This window comes from Podarcis bocagei (assembly GCF_964188305.1).
Source record: "Podarcis bocagei genome assembly, chromosome: 10".
In the NCBI taxonomy this organism is placed as follows: domain Eukaryota; kingdom Metazoa; phylum Chordata; class Lepidosauria; order Squamata; family Lacertidae; genus Podarcis; species Podarcis bocagei.
This window is the reverse complement of record NC_138135.1, coordinates 3,335,264-3,361,103: the sequence shown is the minus strand read 5'-3', so window position 1 is coordinate 3,361,103 and position 25,840 is coordinate 3,335,264. Positions and strand designations below refer to the sequence as shown.

Sequence of the window (25,840 nt, the reverse complement as noted above, 5' to 3'; positions counted from 1 at the left end):
GTAGCTCTTTCCGCACTCCAGGCATTTAAATGGTTTCTCTCCTGTGTGAGTCCGTTGATGTCTTCTAAGGTGTTCATTATCAGAGAAGCTCTTTCCGCACTCCAGGCATTTAAATGGTTTCTCCCCTGTGTGAGTCCGTTGATGTCTTCTAAGGCTTCCACTAATACTAAAGCTCTTTCCGCACTCTATACATTTATATGGTTTCTCCCCTGTGTGAGTCCGTTGATGTGTTCTAAGCCTTCCATTATCATTAAAGCTCTTTCCGCACTCCAGGCATTTAAATGGTTTCTCTCCTGTGTGAGTCCGTTGATGTCTTCTAAGGCTTCCACTAATACTAAAACTCTTCTCACACTCCATACATTTATATGGTTTCTCCCCTGTGTGAGTCCATTGATGTGTTCTAAGACTTACATTATCACTAAAGCTCTTTCTGCACTCTATACATTTATATGGTTTCTCCCCTGTGTGCGTTTGTAGATGTATATTGAGGTTTCCACTCTGACTGAAGCTCTTTCCACACTCCATGCATTTAAATGGTTTCTCCCCTGTGTGAGTCCGTTGATGTGTTCTAAGGTGTCCATTATGACTGAAGCTCTTTCCGCACTCCAGGCATTTAAATGGTTTCTCTCCTGTGTGAGTCCGTTGATGTCTTCTAAGGTGTTCATTATCAGAGAAGCTCTTTCCGCACTCCAGGCATTTAAATGGTTTCTCCCCTGTGTGAGTCCGTTGATGTCTTCTAAGGCTTGCATTACGACTAAAGCTCTTTCTGCACTCTGTACATTTATATGGTTTCTCCCCTGTGTGAGTCCGTTGATGACTTCTAAGGTGTCCATTATCAGTAAAGCTCTTTCCGCACTCTATACATTTATATGGTTTCTCCCCTGTGTGAGTCCGTTGATGACTTCTAAGGCTTCCATTATCACTAAAGCTCTTTCCACACTCCATGCGTTTATATGGTTTCTCCCCTGTGTGAATCCGCTGGTGTAATTTAAGGTCTCCATTCTGACTGAAGCTCTTTCCGCACTCCAGGCATTTAAATGGTTTCTCCCCTGTGTGAGTCCGTTGATGTCTTCTAAGGCTTCCACTAATACTAAAGCTCTTTCCGCACTCTATACATTTATATGGTTTCTCCCCTGTGTGAGTCCGTTGATGTGTTCTAAGCCTTCCATTATCATTAAAGCTCTTTCCGCACTCCAGGCATTTAAATGGTTTCTCTCCTGTGTGAGTCCGTTGATGTCTTCTAAGGCTTCCACTAATACTAAAACTCTTCTCACACTCCATACATTTATATGGTTTCTCCCCTGTGTGAGTCCATTGATGTGTTCTAAGGCTTACATTATCACTAAAGCTCTTTCTGCACTCTATACATTTATATGGTTTCTCCCCTGTGTGAGTCTGTAGATGTATATTGAGGTTTCCACTCTGACTGAAGCTCTTTCCACACTCCATGCATTTAAATGGTTTCTCCCCTGTGTGAGTCCGTTGATGTGTTCTAAGGTGTCCATTATGACTGAAGCTCTTTCCGCACTCCAGGCATTTAAATGGTTTCTCTCCTGTGTGAGTCCGTTGATGTCTTCTAAGGTGTTCATTATCAGAGAAGCTCTTTCCGCACTCCAGGCATTTAAATGGTTTCTCCCCTGTGTGAGTCCGTTGATGTCTTCTAAGGCTTCCACTAATACTAAAACTCTTCTCACACTCCATACATTTATATGGTTTCTCCCCTGTGTGAGTCCGTTGATGTGTTCTAAGGTGTTCATTATCAGTAAAGCTCTTTCCGCACTCCAGGCATTTAAATGGTTTCTCCCCTGTGTGAGTCCGTTGATGTGTTCTAAGTTTTCCAATATCAGTGAAACGTTTCCCACACTCCATACCATTAAATGGTTTCTCCCCTGTTGGAGGTTGTTGATGTGAACTATGTGTGCTAATTCAATGATGCATAGTCCACATTTTACACATTTTAATTTCTATTCCTAATGGGGGGGAAACTCCCCTAGAGTTTTGACTGTCTTCTCCATCTCCTTCTTCAGAGTGGGAAGAAAGGGAATCCTGTTTTGATTTCAAGGAAGAGAACAAAGGGAAAGAGAACACATCAAGCTCCATTAGCACCTGCTCCTATTTCAACGTCTCCTACATCCTTCACCTCCTACCCATGTTCCCAACTTTCAGGAAATGAATATGCAGTTATGTCAAATGATAGTAATGCATCAGCAACCTTTCCTAATTCTCAACGAATGTTCATAAAGCAGCTTGATTTTTTAAAGAACGATGTGCTGTCTGATCTCGTGCTCGTCTTTTGACGCAGGACTATCCTAAAATGACACTGAAAAGCAGGGTATTCAAGGCAAAATGATAAACTGTACTTAGTGGAATATGTAGTACCTTGGAAATGTAGTATTGATTCACTAATGGCCTGAAGTTGTGTTATTTCTGGGGACATGAATTTATTCCTGTTCTTTCTTAAAGATCATAATCATACGAAGTCATGGGGTGTTAGGGGAGAGGTAGTACCTTTGGCGGGGGAAATGTCATGCACCTTATGGGGTAATTTATCCACCATTGGTCCCCAGCCTGCACTCAGCTCTCACCTGTTTCTTCCAGAAGCTGTCAGGATGGAATAGGGGCCACAATCCCAGGAACGGCTTCTACTGGCTGGCTAAACCAGGTGAGGATAGCTGATGGGTCTCAAATCCTTGGTGTACTAGGGAAATCTGTTGAGGTGAAGGCAGGCTCTGGTGGATGGAGAGGATGAGAACAACAGTGAATCCCACAGTCAAGAAGTCAGATTCCGCCCATTCTGCAGAGGAAAGTCAAGGGCAGATGGGGCTCGTCAACCAGGGAAGGGAGCTCCTCAAAAAGGAAAACTCTAGTAGTAATACTTTGGTGCACTCCTTCGCTTCCTCTTGAGTTATCTTCAGGAGAAGAAAAAGTTATGGAGGAAAACCTACACAAATCCAGAGTGGACTCTCTAAGACGGTTAGATGGTGTCCTGCACACCTCCTTCCACTCACTCCTGCAGCCAAGCTGGTGCCTAACATACTGCTCTGCTTTCCTTGAGACCATATAAGCCAGGCTGAGAAGGGGGTCTTGTTGTCTAGGCAGCCCTGAACCCCCAAACACACTGTCCAGGCTGGCAGGACTGCTAACACAGCAGTTTCAGGGGGAGCGATGAACTCAGACCTGTGTATCAAAATCTCTCCAATGTGGAATATGTAAAACAGAAGTGCTGCTTATATCATACATCAAATAAAAAGTATTCAGAATATTTGTCTTTTGAAGAAAAGACCACCAAGTATCTGATGGCCACTTCAAAGCTAATGAAAGTCCTGTGCCTGGAGCTTTTGGGGGTGCAGGACCAGGAAAGCTTCTGCCACCATTATCCTTCCAATCCAGATTCAGGCCTCATCATGCAACAGAAACTGCCCTGGTTGTGCTGCTTGATGATCTCTGATGGGCTAGAGTCTGAGGGGAAAGCAGTTTCCTGGTTCTGCTGGATCTCTCAGTGGCTTTGGAGACCTTTGACCATGGTATCCTTCTGAACCCTCTAGAGGTGCTGGGGACCCTGCTATGCAGTGGTTCCCCTCCTTCCTCCTGGGCCATGTCCAGAAAGTGGTGTTGGGGGATGAGTGTTCAGACCCCTGGGCTCTGTCCTCTCCCCATGCTTTTTAATATCTATATGAAGCCGCTGGGAGAGATCATCAGGGGTTTTTGGCTGGGTGTTCAGAGGCATGTGGGTGATACCCAGCTCTTCCTATATTTTAAATTGGAACCAGTGAAGATAGTGAATGGCCTGTGTTGGTGGCCTTGGTGGTTTGTGGATAAATGGCGGCTAACAGATTGAGGTTGAATCCTGACAAGACAGAAGCACTGTCCCTGGGGGACAGGTGGCAGGCAGACCCTACCAGCCTGCAGACTGTCTCACTAGAGTGGTCAGTGCTCTGGTTACCTCCTGCTTGGTTACCTCCTGCAATGCGCTCTACATGGAGCTACCTTTGAAGGTGAAACAGAAACAGCAACTAATTCAGAATGTGACAGCTGGGCTAGTAACTGGGAGCAGCTGCCTAGACTACATATCACTGGTCCTAAAGGATCTTCCCTGGCTCCCAGTGCATTTCCAAGCGCAATTCAAACTGCTTGTGCTGATCTTTAAATTGTCATGGTTGCATCTTTCAGGCAACAAAAGTATTGATCTGACATAGAGAGATCATTCCTAGTCTATTGGTTCAAGAAGGTTCTGGTGGTTTTACTCTGTGTGATTCAAAGCTGAGGTTTTCTCTAGTTGGAACATTTTAGCTGATCAGGGAGTTTCCTTTCTGCTGAGAGCAGGTGGTGGAATAAGTTGTTATGAGGTTATGCTGAACCTTCCTTGTTTTGGGAACCAGAAGAAGCTGGTTTAAACTGGAGTGAGCCAGGCTTGTTATCCAGTCCCAAGGTTACTCTGACACTGAATTGTTTATAAATCACAGTATTGAAAGGCGCCTGATCCCACTTCCTATTCTGCTATTCTCTACTCTGCTTGTGTGTTTCTTACTTGAGTGCTGTTTTGCTATGCTATGTTAGGGTTTTACTGTAAATTCAGTTTTTGGATTCTTATGCTTCTTTGCCTTCAGTACTAAATTTATCTGCTGAATGGATTTTTTGCTGCCTCTGAGTGTTTTTTCCTACTCTGCTAACTATATGTCGGACTTGGAGATCATTATGGAGGAGCAAGATCTGTGACCTAAAGCCCTAAACAGCCTTGGCACTGTAGCCCTCAAGGAGCGTCTCCACCCCTATCCTTCGCTCTGAACACTGAGGTCCTCCTCTGAGGGTCTTCTGCTGGTTCCCTCCCTGCAAGAAGTTAGGGTACAGGGAACCAGGCAGAGGGCCTTCTCGGTGGTGGCGCCCGCCCTGTGGAACGTCCTCCCTTCAGAGGTCAAGGAAATGAACAACTATCTGACATTCAGAAGACATCTTAAGGCAGCCCTGTTCAGGGAAGTTTTTAATGTATGATGTTTTACTGTCTTTTATGTGTACAGTGGTACCTCAGATTACATACGCTTCAGGTTACAGACTCCGCTAAACCAGAAATAGTGCTTCAGGTTAAGAACTTTGCTTCAGGATGAGAATAGAAATCGGGCTCTGGCGCTGCGGCAGCAGCAGGAGGCCCCATTAGCTAAAGCGGTGCTTCAGGTGAAGAACAGTTTCAGGTTAAGTACGGAACGAATTAAGTACTTAATCTGAGGTACCACTGTACTGGAAGCTGCCCAGAGTGGCTGGGGAAACCAAACCAGATGGACAGGATATAAATACTACAATCATTCTTATTACATTGTGATTTTTTCTAGTTATTATGGAATTTGTACTGCAATATTAGCTCATGAAATATTATGGGTGGAGAAAATCCCAGGGTTGCTGTAAAATATAATCCCACCCATGACTTCTCATTTACATACAGTCTTTAAATTTAGGAAGGCCACACACCTCACCTGTGCTAATACTGGCAGTCTTTGGCCTGCACAGGCACACCCGGTGTGTAGAGCCTCCAGCCCCAGGCACTGGCTATCATGAAAATGGGTCCTTTGACTGGAAGGATTCATGCAGTCACTGTCATGGGATGATGAAGGATTGTATCTCAGCTTGTCAGTCACTCTGACACTGCCTACAAAGAATAAGAGGAACAGAAATGGTTTGGAGGTGCAACTTCCATATCAATCCTGAGAGCCATTCCATGGACTCTGCACCCGTTTCTGATGACAGGTGTACATTATCCTCATCCTCAATGAACCAGGCAGTGGAAAAGAGACTTAAAGATGGAAGCCTGAGGGGGAGAAAAAGGTTTCTGGCTGCTTCCTGGGTGGGATTTCTGGCTGCTTCCTGAGGGAGAGGAAAAGGTTTCTGGCTGCTTCCTGGGTGGGATTGCGGAAACCAAGAGCCACTTCTGAGAAGGCCTCTCCCCTCCTCTCTGGATTTCCTCTCCTCTCCAGGGGACCAGTGGTTGGACTGGGCAGAATCGCTGCGTCTGGACAGGGCAGGCGATTATGGGGTGGAAGGAGGATGGAGCTTGCAGGAAGGAAGGAGTGGGGGGAACTGGACCCCCCCCCACTTTCCAGGGATTCCTCTCTGGTCGCCCTGAAGGGGGGGTCGATTCCTGGGCGGGAGAGAGAGGCCAAGGCGGCCCCTCCAGAGATTCCCCGAAGAAGCCACAACGGAGACGCCCCCTCCCGCAAGACTGGTCTTCCTATCTCCCCACCCACCCTGACAATGCTGCGCTTCGCTGCCTCGGGGATGCCCCCTCCCTTCTCCCCCCACGTCCTTGACCCCCTCCCTCTCTCCCGGAGTCTCCCCTGCATCCGGAGGCTTCCTTGGCACCACTCCCCCCACGTCCGGCGCCCCCATCTCTCCAGCCGGAGGGGCCCCCCAAGACGAGCCGGGGAGGGACAGGGGGGTCTCTATCCCTCGTGCCCGTTAACCCTTTCGTGGTCCACCTCTCTCTGCGCTGAGCCCCCAGCGCTCCGGATATTCCCAGCGGGCGCCACGATGGAGACTTCTCCCCAAAGACTGGTCTTCCTATCTCCCCCCCCCCCAGTGCTGCGCTTCCCTTCCCCCCTCCCTCTCTCCCGGAGCTTCCCCTGCACTCCGGTGCGACTGACCCATCGCCGTGCGCGCCCCATCTCTCCACCCACAGGGCCCCCCGAACAGGAGCAACGGAGGGACAGGGGGTTCTCTATCAAGGCGTCTTTCGCGCCCCTTAACCTTTTCATGGGCCGCTTTTCTCCGCGTGGAGCCAGGGGGAACGGGGTGAGGGGTCCGCCCTGCGAGGAAAACCCCCTTCGCAGCACGCGTGCCGGGATCTGGGCCCCACGGAAGGAGCTTGGGGGAGCTGGCGGGGTCTCTGGGTCCTTATCTCCCTCCTTCCCCATCCCGCGATCCTCTACTCCCCTCTCCTTCTCCTCCCCCCCCCGCGACCCCTTTACCTCTTTGTCCTCGCTCCCGATTCTACTTTCCTGCAACATCCACGGGGGGGGGGGTCCCCTGCCTCTTCCCTCCCCTTTCCGAAAGCGCCCCCCCCCCCGAGCTACGGGGCAGAGCAGCAATTCGGAGTGAAAGCTCCACTTCCGGGAGAAGCAGGCAGAGTTGGAGGGGGCTCACCCCCCCCCCACATTCCTGGAGCAGAAGCCGGATTGGAGGAGGAGGAGCAGCAATGTATTGGGGGAGGGATTTGGGATGGTGGGGGCGGGGTGAGAGGAGGATGTGCCGGGAGGGGAGGGAAAGTTTTGAGCGGGTGGGGGGGGGGGAAGGAGGAGAGGAAACCCCCCCCCCGTCTTCCTTCTGGGATCAGGAGAGCGGGGGAGGGGCTGATCCCGACAATCCAACAGCGAAGTCACAAAATGAGTTCTGCATTTAAATCAGATCAGACTCCGAGTTCGTGTTTTGGCAACATGACAGGTCTGTCAACCGCGATGCCTGACGATTCCTGCTCCCTGCCATTTCCTGGCCAGCCTGAGAGATCACTGGAAAGGGCGGATTTCTTGACTCCAGAATCCATCACTGCAGACCCGTTTCATTCAGGCATAGAGATCTGCTCTTTGGACCAGTCTGCTTGCATCATGGGGATCACCAATGGATCATATGGATCATCAATGGATCATCCCTGATGTCATACCCGTCTCACGGGGGGGGGGGGCTCAGGAAGAATCTCCTGCCACGTGACTGGGGGAGTCTGGAGGCTGACGGGGGGGTCAGACAGGGCTGCTGTTTCGCTCTCCTTACTATTTCAGCTCAGGTTTTCCTGGCAGAAGTTACATTTCATCAAGAAATGGGTGGATTCATTGAGGAAACGGGGCTACGTTGTAAAGAGGCAAAGGTGTATACTTTGTTACCACCCAGCGAGTTGTGTTGCAAAAAAGGCACCTGCGGCTACATACCGGAGTTTGGGTCTTTTTGCGGAAATGTGTCTGTGTAAATGCACTTATCCCCGTGCATTTATAATGGCAAGACATTAAATCCCATGAGATCCACAAGCACCAGAACCACAAGCCCACCTAGGAGTCCAAAAGCACAGTCCAAAAGCACAGAACGAAGCAGCCCTTTATCTCTGTGTTGTTGGCTATGAAAAGCTGGGTGTCCAACAAGAACAACATGTACAACAAGAACAAGAACATTGTCTCTGGGCAGCTTCCAAAAGAATAGAAGAAAACATGACCCAACATGAAATATTAAAAGCTTCCCGATACGGAGCTGCTTTCAGGCGTTTATGGAGGTTTGTCTCCTTGACATCTGGTGGGAGCAGTCACGACAACCGAGAAGGCCCTCTGTAACCTCACTTCTCGCAATGAGGGACCTGCCAGAAGACCCTCGGAGCTGGACCTCAGTGTCCGGGCTGAGCGATGGACGTGGAGACATTCCTTCCCTTCTACTGGGCTGAGACCATTTAGGGCTTTCAAGGTGAGTGCCAGCACTTTGAATGGTCCTCGGAAAAGGACCGGGAGCCAGTGAAGATTTCTTAGGACCCTTGTTCAGGGGCCAGCTGTTAGGGGGCCTTTCAGCTGCTGTCCAAAACTAAATGTATCCCTTGCCGGAAGTAATCCATAAGCCTCTCCTCTTTCGTCTTCTCGGGACGCCATTGGTGAGCAATGCTCCTGCTCTCGAGAGAGGGAGAGGCGTGAGTTGGGTGCGCTCGGCTTGCCAAGGGTTAAACGGAAACGAGCTGGATTCCTAGAGAGGAAAGTAAGACGGGGGGGGGCAGGTCCTCCAAAGCGAAAGCCCAATCCCCCCCTTTCCTGCAAGAAGTCGGGCGTGTGGGGGTCCCGTTGGTTCGGCTCTGCAGAGGCTGCCTGGGGGCGCCTGCTGGGATCCGGTGAGTCTCCTCTCTCCCAGCATAGGGCCCATGGGGAGAGCGGGGGTCCCAGCGCTGCATGGCGAGAGGGGGGCAAGTCAGGGCGGGGAGGGTCGCAGGAGGGCGGCAGCTCGGCTCTTCCTTTGCATGGATGCGCTGCTGGCCCCTTGGATCCAGGAGCGGGGAAATGCATGCAGAGAAACCCCATTCGGATGCATGGATCAGTCCCCTTGTATAACAGAGGTCGTCTGCGGATGGAAACATTTGGACATGAAATATACCCTGGTCCCTAAAATCTCACCTGTGCAAGCAAAGAAGACGGAGGGCAGAGAAGAGAAAGCGCTTCCTCTTGCAGGGCAGAGTAAAACCTGTGGAACTCCCTCCCACAAGAGGCAGAGGCCACCAGTGGTTGCAGGAATTGATGTATAGGTTGGGGGGGTTGCCCCTCCAGCAGATATCATGCACATGCAGCCCACTACCAAAATCAGCACAATCACTTTTGTGACTTTTGTGATTTGTCCCCACAAAACACTTCATCACAGTTTCTTCCTCCCTATTCAAAGGGCCTTGCTGCACAATACGAAATGTAACAATTCAGTGATTAATGTATCTATGTACTGGCTCACTGGGGAAACTTCAGAACATGTGAGCTCAGCTACTCAGCAGCCCCTCTGCCTGAGTGATAATCCCGGGCATCCTGATACCCGAGTGCCAGACAGGTAGCCATTCCAGAAGTACCAAACCCAGATGAAGACAACTTGGCTGGGAAACAGGGAAATGTAAATATCTCCTTTTTTTCACTTGATGGGTGTTTGGTGGAGAGCAAGGGGAACCATGGGGCAGGGTCCAGGATGCTCAGATTCCTGCCACCAGACCTCCCCTTTCATGATGTAACCGTGATGTATGAGTGATGTAGTTTGGGGGGGGGCATAACATGGGGATTAAGGGTAAAGGGATCCCTGACTGTTAGGTCCAGTTGCGGACGACTTTGGGGTTGCAGCGCTCATCTCGCTTTATTGGCAGCCAACATTTGTCTGCAGACAGTTTCCGGGTCATGTGGCCAGCATGACTAAGCCACTTCTGGCGAACCAGAGCAGCGCACGGAAACACTCTTTACCTTCTCACCACAGCAGTACCTATTTATCTACTTGCACTTGACATGCTTTTGAACTGCTGGGTTGGCAGGAGCTGGGACCCAGCAATGGGAGCTCACCCCATCACAGGGATTCGAACCGCCAACCTTCCAATCGGCAAGCCCTAGGCTCTGTGGTTTATTAGCGCCATCCGCTAATAAAAGTTTGGGTTCTCTTTTGTTGGGGGCTTCCATCTTGTTTCACCTGGTGGCAGGTGGGAGTCCTGTGGTGACAGACTTCAATCAAGACCAAGCCTACTGGCTGCTCTTTTGCTCTGGTATTCCTGGCTGGTGTCCTTGTTTCTTGTCCAAGGGAGCCCTCAGATTTCTCCGTTAGCACAATCAAGGTGGCGTTCAAAGAGGAGGAGACCGATCTGTGGAGAAGGAGGAGAGGGCGATGGGGGGCTCCTCTGCTCTGTCTCCCCCATAGGAGGCTGTCATGAGACAAAGGTTCTTGAGAGCAGGAGCAGCAAGCCCTACATCTTTCAAGCCTGCTGGCTGTTAACTGTTAACAGCTAATTGCTGTGTCACTGTAACTCAGGATTCATCTCGAGTGATGACTCATTTTCCCCTTGCCTTTTCCTGTAAGACCTATTGCAGTCGTTAAGAGTCGTCAACAGGCTCATCTCAGCTATCTGCCAATCACCCATTCCCACTACCCTTCTGAGTAATACCCCTCCCCATCTTCTCACTATATAGAAGGATCTGGCAACTTCTGTTTCAGTGTATCTGAAGAAGTGTGCATGCACACGAAAGCTCATACCAAGAACTAACTTAGTTGGTCTTTAAGGTGCTACTGGAAGGAATTTTTTTATTTTGACTATGGCAGACCAACACGGCTACCTACCTTTAACTCTCCCTAGAAAAGTAGCCAGTCTCTCTGTGGGCCTCAGGAGCTGAGTAGTATTGCTTTGTGATGTTGCTGTGAATGTGTAGCGGAGTCGCCTTCAAGGGCAGTTCCACACAGAGAGCGTTGCCACCATCCCATCTGGCGCAGAGCAGGGAAGACCAGGAGCATGTCTTCTCTGTCCCGAAAGGTCTGTGGGGTGGGGAAGTAGCCTGAGCTGGACATGGGCCTCAAGTGACCATGATGGACCCAGGAGTGCCCTCAAGTATTCATGACTGGGGAGGGGGAGCGTTAAGCAATGTAACATCATCATCGTTACTGCTTGTTCCCTGCCTGTCACCTGAATTTCCAAGAGCAGATTACAATTTTCTTTAAAAAGCATAAGAACAGTTGAAAACGCATTACACTCATAGAAAGGCGAGTTCCACTTTATTTGCTTTTGAGTGCTGACCTTTGACCCCACCCACATGTCATTTGGCCCCCAGAAGTTAGCCAGATAAGGAAATAAATGGGCTCTGAAGTGGGGTTGGGCAGGAGAGCAACTCTTGAGGAGTCCTGGGTTAGGACTCCCACTATAACCCAATGCTCAGATAACACTCAGTACAAATGAGTCACTTGTCAGTCACAGTTCTGACTTCATTCCTTGATTGAAAACTCTGAAAGGCAGGAGCAACCAGGCTGATTCATCTCTTGGAAAGACCAACAGTTCCCTGCACATTTTGCATGGTCATTTTCCCTCTAGGAGGGCTGGAGACTTACTTCACCTTCTCCTTTTTATAGAAACCTTAGAGTCTGGGTTGTGGTGCAGTCCAGAGCTGGCTCTTCCAAGACTCATACATACTTCCTCACGGAACATTTTTCTCCTCCAGGCAATATGTCAGTTTTGTAACAGAACAATGTATTCGGATTGTAGAATTCCCTAGCACCTCTAATTCGGACAGACAGAACTTGGCAGAAGATCAAGGGATTCCTTCATCTCTCTTGGAGGCTTCCTGAGAGCACAGATGGATGAGCAAGACTCAGCTCGCCCTGGAGCAGGAAGAGGCCGGGCCATGGAAACGGGGAGCAGTGGGAGATTCTGGGGAAAAACTGTGCAGAAGATCCTGGGTGAGGAGGACACTCTCCACTCAGAGGTGCAGAGCCAGCAGTTCAGGCAGTTCTGCTTCCAGGAGGCCAAAGGACCCCGGAAGGTTTGCAGCCGACTCTACTGCCTTGACCATCAGTGGCTGAAGCCAGAAAGGCACACGAAAGCTGAGATGCTGGACCTGGTGATCTTGGAGCAGTTCCTGGCTGTCCTTCCACCAGAGATGGAGAACTGGGTGAGGGAATGCGGAGCGGAGACCAGTTCCCAGGCAGTGGCCCTGGCCGAAGGTTTCCACCTGAGTCAGGCAGAGGAGAGGAAGCAGGCAGAGCAGCAGGTGAGAGAGACTTTCCTCTGAATACTCCCAAGGGCTCCGAACGTGAGTGAGGGTATCTGAAAATTCTCCATCCTTTTTTGGAAAGCAGCCATTGAATGCTATCAGATTGCCCTTCAGTTTTTGCCTCTGTCATTCCTTTTCTAACTCTTCTTCATATTCTCTGTTTTGAATCTTTGTTGCTATTTCAGAGAAAGGATCTCATTGCAGAAATGGGCCCAGATTCCTCTGAGACCAAAAGGACTCCGTTGGACACCAGAGAGAGGCTGCTGGGTAAGGAAGGAGTCCGTTCTCCGTTTGGTCCCTCTCTGTGGATATCAAAACGAATCCATGGGTTCTTTTCCTCTTTTTTTGGGGGGGGGTAGACACTTGGGGCCAGGAGCACCAAGGAGGGAGATGTATTTTTAAACCCAACTAAATTATGAAATGGGTCCAAATGTCCAGATGCACTCAGAAGGTGAGACTTTTTGGAGAGCAGCTGCACTCCTGGCTTCCCACTTACCTCTGTCTCTCACAGGTGACCAGATGATGCCAGCAAGACCTCCTCTTCCATCTATTCCTGGTGGTGAAGGAGAAGCAACGGCTGTGGAAGCAGCTCAGGTAGAGGGAGGGAGCCCTGTGGGGAAGGGGACTGAGGGGTGGGGCAGCCAGGGTGCCTCTGGCCCCCGAGGAATCTCTCTCCTCCTCTTGGCTTCTGCCCAAGCTTCTCTGAAGGCATCTTTGTCAAGGGCAGCCTAGACAGAAGCCAGGAGGCTGGGAATGCCATTTGAGAAGCTTAATGTGCTGAGCATAAGGAACAGCCACCTTGCCTTAACTCACCTTCTGACGGTCAATAGGATGATTCATAAGTCATTGTCGTTTTACTTGTAGAGTTATCATTGAATGCTAAAACAGGCTTCTAAGCAGTTCATCAAGCCTCAAAAATAGTTCCCAGGAATCACCTATCTTCTCGCATCAGTTGCACAATGGGGTTTCCTCACCTTCTCCTCCCCCTTTTAATGCACAGAAAGAAACAGCAATGTGTAGCAGACAACCTTAGTGCTGTCTAAAAAGGACCTCTTCATTTCTCTCTTAGGGTCCAGTGTGCTTTGAAGATGTCGCTGTTCATTTCACAGATGAGGAATGGGCGTTGCTGGATCCTGACCAGAGAGCTCTGCATAAGGAAGTCATGGAGGAGAATCACGGAATTGTGGCCTCTCTCAGTAAGGCTCCCTTGTGGATCATGACCTCTGTTTAGAAATTCCATGCATATCTCTCTCTGATAAGCCACCCTGGTTTTGAGGGAGGTCTGCAGGGCCACTTGCAGCATTTGGGATTCTAATACCCCCCAAACTCACCTTAAATTGAGAGCTATCAGCATGTTTTGACCATGGACATGATGAAGCCAACATAGATCTTGCTGAGAATGAAATGGGAACATGCTGGGAATCTGAGGTCAGGAGAACACATCTTTGTTGACACTGTCCTGCTTTCTATTGCCCAAAATCTTCCTGATATGGAGCATATGGAAGACTTTGAGGGTTTCCCCCCCTAATGGTTGTAATTGTCCACAATTCACTTCACAAACTGCTTGCTCAAGGCACAATCCTGATAGACCTCCCTCTTGGCATTGAAGAGTTAGCAACACATTTGCCTTGCCAATACACTTGTCCAGGTCAGCATCGATGAAGAGGTTGTTGGTTATGGTAGAACCTCCTAGGGAGACAAAATCATCCACCACCTCCACTGTCTGAAACTCCCATAGGCGCATTTTGCAACAGGGAATTTCATAGACACGAGCAGTTTCTGAGCTCTGCGCGCAGTACTGCACCTAAGATTTCAGATTAAAACTGCAGAGTGGAAGGAAAGGAGGACCTTTTTCTGCCTCCCCACTTCCAGCTACTCTCTGAAGGCTGAAGGAGAGACCTGTCAAGGTGGTGTCTGCTCTTCGCAATAAACACCCTCTGCTCACTCAGAGAGATATTTACAGTTCTTTATTTACATATGTACGAACAGCTACAGTTCAAAATCATGCATCTGAATCTGACCAGTCAGATTCGGGGAGCGGCTTCCTTCGGCTCCTTCTCCAACACAGCAGATGTGGGAATCTCTCAAGACGTCTTTGATTCTCTCCTCGCCTGTGCCAAAGGCACCGCTTCCCCTTCTGTTCCTGAACTCCCTGGTTGGTGGCAGGGCTCTCCAGTACTGCAGAGCCCTGGCACCACTTGACTGCTCTCCGCCTTCTCCTCCCCTACTTCGTCCATCATTTCCCTGTTTTCCCTATCTGACTGTCCCTGCTCTGATACTCCCCCTTCCCTTGACCCAAGGGCTCTCTGTCCCGTGACATCACCCCCCACTAAGCCCCCCCATCTGTCTCGCTTTCGATGTCTTCTGAGGATCTGAAACCTACAAGTGGTGATATACCTGTGGGTGCATGCATTGTGTTATTGTATGCAAACTCTGCCAGGCTCAATTTCCTCAAAACTTCTCTCTCTGTTCTCCCCTTGCCTGTCTGTCCCATGACAAGACCTTCTTAAAAAATCAGGGGGGGGTGGGCAGGGGAAGGACTAGACCACATGAAAAATGAATATATTATTTTAGCTGCTGTTCATTCCTTTTCAGCTTTGTATTCTTGTTATAAAAGAGTGCGCCTAGACATTCGTTGTTGCGCCCGTATCCTCGGTTTAAGGTGCCTTTAACTCTTAGCTTTCTTATCTCTGTTTCTAACACTGACTGCCTCTAGTGTGTGGTCACCAATGTTGATACATGGAATTCTTCCTCTATCACAAGGGTTAGTGATCAATATTCAATACAGTGGCACTCCATTTCTTCCTACAGTTCTAATCCATTTCTTTCTTCATTGCAGGCAGTGATGATTTGGAAATTGAGAGAGAGGATGCCCATGACAGAATCCACACAGTGGAGAAGCCATTGCCACTCTTGGAGTGTGGAGAGAGCTTCAGTCACAGCTCCCATTCGACTACACACCAAAGAAATGCTATTGGGAAGAAACCCTCTCAGTTCTCTGAATGGGGAAAAAAATTCTGTTGGAATGAAAGTCTAACTTCACAGGAAATAATTCCCACAGGGGATGACCTACTGAAATGCTTGGAATGTGGAAAGAGCTTCAGTACGAGTGCACATCTCGTTTCATATCAAATAATTCATACAGGCGAGAAACCCTATCAGTGCTTAGAATGTAGGAAAAGCTTTAATGCAAGCAAAACCTTCCGTAAACATCAGAGAATTCACAGGGGGGAGAAGCCATTTCAATGCCGAGAGTGTGGAAAGAGCTTCAGTCAGAGAACCCATCTCACAGCCCATCAAATAATTCATACAGGTGAGAAACCCTATCAGTGCTCGGAATGTGGGCGGAGCTTCAATCACAGGACGACTCTCACGGTCCATCAAAGGATTCACAGTGGTGAGAAACCCTATCAGTGCTCGGAATGTGGGAAGAGTTTCACTGTGAGCTCCCATCTCACTTCCCACCAAAGAATTCATACTGGGGAGAAACCATATAAATGTGTGAATTGTGGAAAGGGCTTCACCCAAAAGGCAAGTCTCACTTCCCACCAAATAATTCACAGTGGTGAAAAACCTTATCAATGCATGGAATGTGGGAAGAGCTTCAGTCGGAAGCAAAGTTTCACTTCCCACCAAAGAATTCACAGTGGTGAGAAACCCTATCAGTGCTCGGAATGTGGAAAGAGATTCTCCCAGAGAGCCAATCTCAGTTCCCACCAAAGAATTCACACAGGGGAAAAACCATATCAGTGCTTGGAATGTGGAAAGAACTTCAGTCTCAGGGCCCATCTCACTACCCATCAAAGCATTCATACCAGGGAGAAACCCTATCGATGCTTGGATTGTGGAAAGAGTTTCCTACAGAGAGCCGATCTCACTTCACACCAAAGAATTCACACAGGGGAGAAACCATATCAGTGCTTGGAATGTGGGAAGAGCTTCACTGTGAGCACTGGTTTTACTTCCCACCAAAAAATTCATATTGGGGAGAAACCCTATCAATGTGTGAATTGTGGAAAGAGCTTCACCCAGAAGCAAAGTCTCACTTCCCACCAAAGAATTCACAGTGGTGAGAAACCATATCAGTGCTTAGAATGTGGAAAGCGTTTCTGCCAGAGAGCCAATCTCACTTCTCACCAAAGAATTCACACAGGTGAAAAACCCTATCAGTGCTTGGAATGTGGCAAGAGCTTCAGTCTGAAGAAAAGTCTCACTCATCACCAAAGAATTCACAGTGGTGAGAAACCCTATCAGTGCTCGGAATGTGGAAAGAGTTTCTGCCAGAGAGTCAATCTCACTCATCACCAAAGAATTCACACAGGTGAAAAACCCTATCAGTGCTTGGAATGTGGCAAGAGCTTCAGTCTTAAGAAAAGTCTCACTTCCCACGAAAGCATTCATACTGGGGAGAAACCCTATCGATGTTTGGATTGTGGAAAGAGTTTCTGCCAGATAGCCGATCTCACTTCCCACCAAAGAATTCACACAGGAGAGAAACCATATCAGTGCTTGGAATGTGGAAAGAATTTCCGCTAGAAAGTCAGCCTCACTTCCCACCAAAGAATTCACACAGGGGAGAAACCCTATCAGTGCTTGGAATGTGGGAAGAGTTTCCGCCAGAAAGTCAACCTCACTTCCCACCAAAGAATTCACACAGGGGAGAAACCCTATAAGTGCTTGGAATGTGGAAAGAGCTTCAGTCATAAGCAAAGTCTCCCTTCCCATCAAAGAATTCACAGTGGTGAGAAACCTTATCAGTGCTTGGAATGTGGAAAGGGCTTTGGTAAGAGGACCAAGCTCATGGCCCATCAACGAACTCACAGTGGTGAGAAACCCTATCAATGCTTGGATTGTGGAAAGAGTTTCAGCCAAAGGGCCAATCTAACTTGCCATGAAAGAATTCACACAGGGGAGAAACCATATCAGTGCTTGGAATGTGGAAAGAGCTTTGGTAAGAGGACCAAGCTCATGGCTCACCAAAGAATTCACAATGGTGAGAAACCCTATCAATGTGTGAAATGTGGAAAGAGTTTCTGCCAGAAAGCCCATCTCACATCCCACCAAAGAATCCACACTGGGGAGAAACCCTATCAGTGCTTGGAGTGTGGGAAGAGCTTCACCCGGAAGGACAACCTCACTTCCCACCAAAGAATTCACAGTGGTGAGAAACCATATCAGTGTTTGGAATGTGGGAAGAGCTTCAGTAAGAGGACTAACCTCATGGCCCATCAAAGAGTTCATACAGGGGAGAATCATAGAATTTTAGACCTGCAGGAGACTTATGGGTCGTCTAGTCCACTGCAGGACTCTCAACTATAGCTTCCATGACACATTGCCTTCAAACTTCTCCTTACAAACCTCCAAAGAAGAGGAGTCCACAACCTTCCAAGGGCGTCTATAATTTGAAGCCATTGGTTTGGGTCCCAGCCTCCAGAGCTGGTCAAAACAAGCTTGTTCAATCTTCCACCTGACAGCCCTTCCTCTTCCTCAGAAGGCTTGGTTCCCCAACGCTTCATTGTCTTGCTCACCCCCCCTCTGCACACCTCCCAGCTTGTCAAAATCCTTCTTAAATTGGGGCACCCAGAACTGGACACAGGACTCCAGGTGTGGTCTGAACAAGGCAGAAGAAAGTGGGACTATTACTTTTCTTGATCTGGACACTTGACTTCTTTGGACGCAGCCTAGAATAACTGCCTATTTTGCTGGTGTTGACTCATATTAGTCTTGTGGTCCACTAAGACTCCAGGTCATTTCCACATGTACTACTGGCAAGCCTGGTATGTCCCATCTTATATTTGTGCAGCTGATTCGTCTTGCCTAAGAGCAGAATCTTACCTTTCTTCTTAGTGAAATTTATTGGCTGCCTTTATATACCACCTGTTTCTTCAAGGAGGTCAGTGTGGTCTTAAGTCGTTCTCCCCCTCATTGTTTAATCCTGACAACAACCCTGTGAGGTAGGTTGGGCTGTGAAGCCATCATCCAGTGACTGAGCGGAGATTGGAACCCAGGTCTCCCAGTTCCTAGTCCAAAACTCTTAAGCACTGCACCCCACTGGCTCTCGAATGAGACTCTTGGAAAGTGCATGTATGCGCATTTACCAAAAGTTTCAGTGCAATGTCTTGGTGTTTGTATTTAAAGTTTTATACGCATGTATCAATGACATTAATATAATAATGGTAATTACAGTAGAAGAGTAAATTTTAGGAAATGCTAGATGGTGATAGGGGTAGTTTGGAATGCTGGGATTGAGCAATTGAACGGATCAATTTCCATGTAAATCACAAGATCTAAAATATAAAAACAAAACACCAACACCAACAACCCCCCCCCCAAACCCCCAAATTCCAAGAGTCTGTTCAGCAGCCTCAGCTTTTGCAGCTGGAGTCAATCCTGGCTCTGCCCTCCCAGGCTAGGTGGAAAAGGTCTCTAAGGAGAGAGCCCGTCTTCTGGGACTTGCAGCCAAGATGGTTGGCTGCCACCATTGGAGGGTGGAATGGAATGGGACAGTGGTGGCAATTGTGGAGCAGGGTTGGTTAGACCTGTAGTAGAGAAACAGCATTATAATCCCCGTTGTTGCAGCTGTAGCAAAGTTTCAAAAGAAAAAGAAAAGAAATGAGAACATTTGAAAACACATGTTTAGGTCTATTTTTTAAATAAATCAGTTTAATGAATCAATGCACACTTCCTCCTCTGTTATGTTTGGGGTGAAGTGTTGAAGAGTCCTCTGTGGTGGAAACAGGAATAAAGGGGAGTTTGGCGGAAGATCCATCTCCTAGCCGTGCACCTTGAATGAAACGGGAAGGTGGCCCAGGGATGGGTGGGTAGGGCCAGAGCCCCTCTGAGCAAAGGCTGTGGGGGCTCAACATGGGGAGATAAACTAGAGGACACTCGGAGAGTACAAAGCGCTTCATAAAAACAAACTCTGCTGTCTTTACAACATCCCTATGAGGTGGACCTGTAGCCTTTCCCCATTAATGTGGGAAGTCGAAGAGAAGAGGAGGAGAGCAGAGAGGGGCGTGAAGCAGAGACTCTGTCCCTCTGCCCTCTTGCAAGTTGCACACACACAATGCGCTCTGATTTGCGCTGCTCATTCACATCTGTTTTAGTCCCCCAGGCATTTACTGAAACGGTCTAGGTGCTGATTTTTAAAGTACATGATGTTGTTGTTGTTGTTTAGTCGTGTCCGACTCTTCGTGACCCCCTGGACCTGAGCACGCCAGGCACTCCCGTCTTCCACTGCCTCCCGCAGTTTGGTCAAACTCATGCTGGTAGCTTCGAGAACACTGTTCCACCATCTCGTCCTCTGTCGTCCCCTTCTCCTTGTGCCCTCCATCTTTCCCAACATCGGGGTCTTTTCCAGGGAGTCTTCTATTCTCATGAGGTGGCCAAAGTCTTGGAGCCTCAGCTTCAGGATCTGTCCTTCCAATGAGCACTCAGGGCTGATTTCCCTAAGAATGGAGAGGTTTGATCTTCTTGCAGTCCATGGGACTCTCAAGATATGTTGTTGAATTGCTAATAAAAATGTTTTTTAAAAAAATAAAAGTATATAAAATAGTTTACTCACATTCTGTTCACAGAAGGATCCCAGAAGGCAGACTTAGGTTAAAAAATACACACACCTGGAATCTATCCCATAAGGAGAGAGTTCCTTTGTCCTCTCTTGGCTGGAAGCATCTCAGGCTAAGTAGATGTTGCTGCTTCGAGGAATGGAGAGAGAGAGAGAGAGAGAGAGAGAGAGAGAGAGAGAGAGAGAGAGAGAGAGATGGCTGCCTGCCCTGTGCTATGTTGTTACCTGCACAGGTGAGGTCACACCCACCTCTGATCACATGTAGAGGAAGTTTGTCCCAGCCCAGGAGGAAACAGGATGTTCTGACTGGCTGGTCCAGACATCCCCTTTTATGTCCACTCTAGGAATGTTGTATTTGACTGCTCTGTGTTTCACACCCCACAGTTCAAACAAAGAGAGATTGCAAGGAGCTCCAAACAGAGCTCTCCAAACAGGGTGGATGGGCAGTAATGACAGTTCATTGTCAATGAGATCAAAGTGATGCATGTTGGGACAAAAATACCCCCCCCTTAATATGTACAGGCTCATGGGGTCTGAATCGGATTTCTCTGTGTGCTCTAGGAGACCAGGGGAGAGGGAAGCTGGTCGCAGCAGGAGGGGGAGTCTCCCTGGATGCTTCAGCAGCTGGCCTCCTCGCGGTCTCCTGGCCCCCTCCCCTCCTACCTCTGAGTCTGACCTGCCAGGTACTTCTCCCTTCCTTAAAATGCTGTTCAGTACTTCTTTCAAGGGTGCAATCGGGGTTTGATTTAGTTTTTTTATCATATTTTGCCGGAAATCCATCCGGTCCTGGGTTTTTGATTCTTTTATTACTCGTTGGATTTCGTCTTCTTCTACTGGCTCTTCCTCTCGGCCCTTTCACTTTGCACCAACCAATACTCAGCTTTATTTAGCATTTACGTAGCACATTTAAAGCATTACAAAATATAACACATATTATCTCAGTAATCTAAACAACGGCCCTGCAAGGCTGTCCAGTGTTATAATCCCCATGGATACGAAGAGTTGAGGTTGCAGGAAGAGGAGCTTGACTCACATCTCACTCTTTGACTGCTGCACTACATCAGTCCTTGCCCTCCAGATCCTGAAAACAGCTCTGTGAGTTGTCAGAGGACTGCCCCCCATCCTATTCTAAACAAGGCAGCATGGGCAGTAAGCCCTCGTCAGCAACCATTGCCAGAGATGTCTGTATGGGGAACAGTGGGCTGAGCATAACACAGGGAGGCAGCTCAGAGGCATCCCTGCTGGTCGCTCGCTCCAAGGGAGGTGACCTCCTACCCCAGGCTCTTTCTGTGGGAATGTTTAGGGAGGCAGGAGAGGATACATTCTTTTATGATATCCTTCCTAACTTGCGTCGGCAAGTTCTATAACTTAGCAGAGTTGTTAAACAATCCCTCTTTGAAATCACACAGCAGTTAGCTAGTTGCAGGCTCGTCTCAGCCACACTATTTAGGATTCCTGGTAAGATCCCTTTTTCTATCCCTCCTAAAAGAATAGACACAACTATCTGATTAAAGTTAACATAAAACTAGTTGACTTACAATCATCCAGTTCACAATAAGGTCCCTGAAGGCAGACTTAAGTTACATAACTCTATATATTGACATGAACTATTCCATAAGGGAAATAATCTCAAGTGATTGCAACTGAGCAGTCACTTCTTCCTACCTTGTAGGAACACAAAAAGAAGAAGAAGAAGAGCAGAACATGGAGGCCGTGTGCTCCTCTGTCCAAGAACAGGCCACACCTACATGAAGTGCCATGCAGAGGAAGTCTGTCCCAGCTCAGGAGGAACTAGCAAGTCTTCTCCTGAGTGACACAAGCATTCCCCAGCATGTGCATTGTAGGAATGTTGCATTTGACTGCAATACAATTTCACACTCCACAATTTCACTACCCAATAATCATTTGCAAGCGTACTTCTTCCAAGGCTCAGTAGTTAAGATTCTGAGCTTGAAAAACAAAACCCCTGAGATTGAAGCATCACCAGAGAAGCTTCCTCATGTGCATCTCACACAACATTCTCATCTCCAGTTGGGATCACCTGAGACCTCAGAAAGAAATCATTGTTTTTTTGGGAGTGGCGTGGAACCATGCCTGAGTCAAAAGATTACAGAGCAAAGACAGTGCTCTATTCACGTTTCATATGAAGTTGGTTTGTTCCCATGAATTGTACCAGCGAGCTTCTTCACAGAATTTCACATCCCCTTATAAAGTCATGTCCAGCGAAACCTTCATGCCCATGCAGTCTCCTGTCTCAGATGCAAGCAATCCCCTTGGCCAGCGACCACTGGACATCCTGCACCTGGCTTTCTTTTGCAAACCTCCCAGCCTCAGCAGTTCAAATTCCAGCCTACACATGCACTTATGCGCACACACTTGTCGGAAACATGTTCTCTTTTATCCAGACCAGATAACTGTCAGCATTTAAAGGTGTAGTAGGAAGATGACAGAGAACAGGATGGAAGATGTTTAAGGGTCAATCCTAGGTACACTTGGAGTGCCATCTTCCCCCTGTCTGCTCAGTCCGGTGCAGAATATACCCAGGGAAGTGGAGTCAGGGGTCAGGACTGCAACATTATTTATGCGTTGGGATTCGGCTGCAGAACTGCAGAATTTACTCAGCACACTTGCGGGGGGAAACTCTACACTAGCGTCCATCTGGCATACTTCTGGGCAAATATATGCAGGGTTTTATTGCAGGGCCTTCAGTAGATTAGCCCTAAACTGAGAATTTTGGTTTCCTCCTTGGCATATTGAGCTCCAAATTGCTGCTTGACTTCTCATGAAGCAAAGCTGCCACAAAGCACACTTGCCTCAAGGAAGATGGAGCTCACGCCCACCTAACAATATGCTTGCCCTGACGAAGCTAGAAGGTGCTGGGTCCCCCCCCCAAAAAAAATATTTATTGCTTTTCTCTTGTAATTTTGTTGTTGTTTAGTCGTTTAGTCATGTCCGACTCTTTGTGACCCCCTGGACCAGAGCACGCCAGGCACTCCTGTCTTCCACTGCCTCCTGCAGTTTGGTCAAACTCATGCTGGTAGCTTCGAGAACACTGTCCCACCATCTCGTCCTCTGTCCTCCCCTTCTCCTTATGCCCTCCATCTTTCCCAACACCAGGGTCTTTTCCAGGGAGTCTTCTCTTCTCATGAAGTGGCCAAAGTCTTGGAGCCTCAGCTTCAGGATCTGTCCTTCCAGTGAACACTCAAGATTTTTTTGGAAAATCAATAAAAATGATTAAAAATAAAATAAAATCCACACCCCAGGATATTTCCCCTATCACCTCTTTTCCACCTTTCCCCCACCTTTTTTCACCCCCATACCTAAAACCCAGACTTCCTGCAGTGTGCCAGGATTGTGACTTCTGCCCTCAGCAAACAAAATAGCTCCCCCCCCCCCGATGCTTAGGTGCCCTGAGGGCTGTGCAGGACCCCCAATCCTTGAAATGAAAAAGGGAGGGGCTCAGGAACCCTGAAGGGAGCAGGCAGGCAGGGGACTGCACAGGATCCAGAAGCTTCTTCTCGCTGATCCCCCCCCCATGAAGTTCCTTTAAGACTCCACATTGCAGGGGGCAGGCTCACTTGCAGTGAAACAAAATGCAGCTGCCCTGGCCGAGTGGAGCCAGGCTGGGGGGCACCGTGGGGACCCCGGAAATGCGCCCATAGAAGAAATGCGCCTCCCCAGTTGGAGGCAGCCCTCCTTCTGAAACACCAAGAGAGTAAACAGACAGTTCTCTGAATGGAGAGAAGCAGAAAGCGGAGTCCCCTCAAGATCAGTATTGGGACCTGTGGCTTTTCAACTTCTTCATAAATGATCTAGACTTAGGGGGGAGCAGTTTGCTGAGGGCATTAAATTGTCCCGGGGTACATGAGTGAAGGTGGGCCCTCCAGGAGACTTCCCTAGTACCTGCACCCCTCCTTCTCTCTCTTGAAATTAGGCTTGGGGGGAAATATCCCATTCAATTTCAGTATTCCAAGTTTTCTTCAGAACGAGCATGGCAGGAGGCAGCGATGAAGTTCTGGTGAAGAAGCAGTGCTGGGAGATCATGCGGTGGGGGGGGGGTGAGAGAGTTTGATGAAAAACAAAGGTACTTTCATCTAAAATTATACTCACTATTGTGAGATGCTTCCTTCCTTCATTACTATAATGTTTTACATATAAACCCCAGAACTTCACATATACCTCATGCTTTTAGGAATGATTTCCTGCTGAGTTCATTGCTCAGAGTGGACTCTGAGAGGAAGACGTCCCACACTCCATACATCTAAATGGGTTCTCCCATGTGAGAGTCCTGGGATGTTCCTTGATCACTCTATTATAAATAAAGCACTTTTTGCAATCTTTTCATTTAAACTGCTTCTCCTCTCTGAGTTTGTTGATGGTTTGAAGGATTTCGACTCTTAAAGTTCTTCCTGTCCATAAGTCTGTTGATCCTGAACTTCCACTAAGAGTGAACCTCTATCTACTTTCTTGATATTTATATGGTTTGTCTTTTGTGTGAGTTTGTTGACAAAAATCAAGGGTTCCACTCTGACTGAAGCTCCTTCCACAGTCCATACCTTTAAATACTTTCTCCCCTGTGTGTCTGCTGATGTTTTCTAAGATTTCCACTCTGAGTGAAGCAGTTACTGTACTCCATACATTGAAATGGTTTCTCCCCTCTTTGTGTCCGTTGATGTGATCTAAGCTTTCCATTATCACCAAAGGTCTCTCTGCACTCCATACATTTATATGGTTTCTCTCCTGTGTGAGTCCGTTGTTTCCTAAGGCTTCCATTTTCACTAAAGCTCTTTCCGCACTTGATACATTTAAATAGTTTCTTACCTATGTGAGTCTGTTGATGTATTCTCAGGTTTCCACTATAACTGAAGCTCTTTCCACACTCCACACATGTAAATGGTTTCTCTCCTGTGTGAGTCCGTTGATCTGATCTAAGGCTTGTATTACAACGGAAACTCTTCCTCTGTAGGGGTACTCTGTAGTCGCTTGGTAGGGGTACTGTTAAACTTGACTCTTTAAACGTTATAATAATAATAATAATTTATTATTTGTACCCCGCCCATCTGGCTGGGTTTCCCCAGCCACTCTGGGCGGCTTCCACAGAAACCAAAAAACACTAAAATATCATACATTAAAAGCTTCCCTGAATAGGGCCGCCTTAAGATGTCTTCTGAATGTCAGGTAGTTGTCCATCACCTTGACATCCAATGGGAGGGCATTCCACAGGGTGGGCGCCACCACCGAAAAGGCCCTCTGCCTGGTTCCCTGTAGCTTCACTTCTCACAATGAGGGAACCGCCAGAAGGCCCTCGGCGCTGGACCTCAGTGTCCAGGCAGAACGATGGGGGTGGAGACGCTCCTTCAGGTATACTGGGCCGAAGCCGTTTAGGGCTTTAAAGGTCAACACCAGCACTTTGAATTGTGCTCAGAAACGTACTGGGAGCCAATGTAGGTCTTTCAAGACCGGTGTTATGTGGTCTCGGCGGCCGCCCCCAGTCACCAGTCTAGCTGCCGCATTCTGGATTAGCTGTAGTTTCCGAGTCACCTTCAAAGGTAGCCCCACGTAGAGCGCATTGCAGTAGTCCAAGCGAGAGATAACTAGAGCATGCACCACTCTGGCCAGACAGTCAGCGGGCAGGTAGGGTCTCAGCCTGCGTACCAGGTGGAGTTGGTAGACAGCTGCCCTGGATACAGAATTGACCTGCGCCTCCATGGACAGCTGTGAGTCCAAAATGACTCCCAGGCTACGCACCTGGTCCTTCAGGGGCACAGTTACCCTATTCAGGACCAGGGAGTCCTCCACACCAGCCCGCCCCCTGTCCCCCAAAAACAGTACTTCTGTCTTGTCAGGATTCAACTTCAATCCATTAGCCACCATCCATCCTCCAACCGCCTCCAGGCACTCACACAGGACCTTCACCGCCTTCACTGGTTCTGATTTGAAAGAAAGGTAGAGCTGGGTATCATCTGCATATTGATGGACACCCAGTCCAAACCTCCTGATGATCTCTCCCAGCGGCTTCATATAGATGTTAAAAAGCATGGGGGAGAGGACGGAACCC

At 48.3% G+C, this 25,840-nt stretch overlaps 8 protein-coding genes across 11 annotated transcripts in view; 3 read left to right on the top strand and 5 right to left on the bottom strand.

Moving 5' to 3' along the window:
- The window catches only part of LOC308595636 (uncharacterized protein), a 176,285-nt gene extending 170,730 nt beyond the window's left edge, over nt 1-5,555 (bottom strand). Inside the window, exon 1 of the mRNA XM_081210162.1 lies at nt 5,461-5,555. The gene's annotated coding sequence lies outside the window, so the exon portion shown is untranslated. The remainder of the gene's footprint in view (nt 1-5,460) is intronic.
- LOC308595698 (uncharacterized protein) overlaps nt 1-5,590 on the bottom strand; it is a 69,969-nt gene extending 64,379 nt beyond the window's left edge. Inside the window, exon 1 of the mRNA XM_081210326.1 lies at nt 5,466-5,590. The gene's annotated coding sequence lies outside the window, so the exon portion shown is untranslated. The remainder of the gene's footprint in view (nt 1-5,465) is intronic.
- Nucleotides 1-16,994, top strand: part of LOC308595620 (uncharacterized protein) — a 251,467-nt gene extending 234,473 nt beyond the window's left edge. Inside the window, exon 7 of one of the 2 annotated variants that reach the window (XM_081210078.1) lies at nt 16,789-16,994. The gene's annotated coding sequence lies outside the window, so the exon portion shown is untranslated. Of the gene's footprint in view, nt 1-16,704 lie in introns of both variants that reach the window. The other variant, XM_081210077.1, reaches the window with a different exon arrangement.
- The window catches only part of LOC308596881 (uncharacterized protein), a gene marked incomplete at its 3' end in the record, with an annotated part of 228,311 nt that overhangs the window by 13,729 nt on the left and 188,742 nt on the right, over nt 1-25,840 (bottom strand). The window contains exons 4-5 of the mRNA XM_081212185.1: nt 2,586-2,729; nt 444-2,046 (exon numbers count right to left, since the gene is read on the bottom strand). Of these exons, the coding sequence (XP_081068311.1) occupies nt 444-1,869 (1,426 nt within the window). The 5' untranslated portion in view covers nt 1,870-2,046; nt 2,586-2,729. The remainder of the gene's footprint in view (nt 1-443; nt 2,047-2,585; nt 2,730-25,840) is intronic.
- The window catches only part of LOC308595614 (uncharacterized protein), a 61,440-nt gene that overhangs the window by 20,357 nt on the left and 15,243 nt on the right, over nt 1-25,840 (bottom strand). The window lies entirely within an intron of this gene.
- On the top strand, nt 8,704-16,751 carry LOC308595573 (uncharacterized protein; the record flags this gene model as incomplete). 3 transcript variants are annotated; one of them, XM_081209953.1, is made up of 6 exons in its annotated part: nt 8,707-8,836; nt 11,708-12,212; nt 12,401-12,482; nt 12,727-12,809; nt 13,285-13,411; nt 15,055-16,751. In XM_081209953.1, exons 2-6 carry the CDS (start codon nt 11,799-11,801, stop codon nt 16,749-16,751), a joined length of 2,403 nt encoding a protein of 800 aa, XP_081066079.1. In that variant the 5' UTR covers nt 8,707-8,836; nt 11,708-11,798. The 3 variants fall into 3 exon arrangements, with proteins under 3 accessions (XP_081066080.1, XP_081066079.1, XP_081066081.1); XM_081209954.1 differs by lacking the exon at nt 12,727-12,809 and having other exon boundaries at nt 8,704-8,836; nt 13,325-13,411; XM_081209955.1 differs by lacking the exon at nt 11,708-12,212 and having other exon boundaries at nt 8,761-8,836.
- Nucleotides 17,014-23,841, top strand: LOC308595822 (uncharacterized protein). Its single transcript, XM_081210560.1, has 2 exons — nt 17,014-19,386; nt 22,721-23,841. The coding sequence occupies exon 1, from the start codon at nt 17,016-17,018 to the stop codon at nt 17,532-17,534; it is 519 nt and encodes a 172-aa protein (XP_081066686.1). The 5' UTR covers nt 17,014-17,015; the 3' UTR covers nt 17,535-19,386; nt 22,721-23,841.
- Nucleotides 23,357-25,840, bottom strand: part of LOC308596880 (uncharacterized protein) — a gene marked incomplete at its 3' end in the record, with an annotated part of 28,465 nt that continues 25,981 nt past the window's right edge. The window contains exon 4 of the mRNA XM_081212184.1: nt 23,357-23,481. Within this exon, the coding sequence (XP_081068310.1) occupies nt 23,357-23,481 (125 nt within the window). The remainder of the gene's footprint in view (nt 23,482-25,840) is intronic.

Excerpts from the sequence above, each read along its gene's own strand:
- LOC308595822 (XM_081210560.1), top strand. The coding sequence starts at position 17,016 with ATGGCCCATCAACGAACTCACAGTGGTGAGAAACCCTATCAATGCTTG.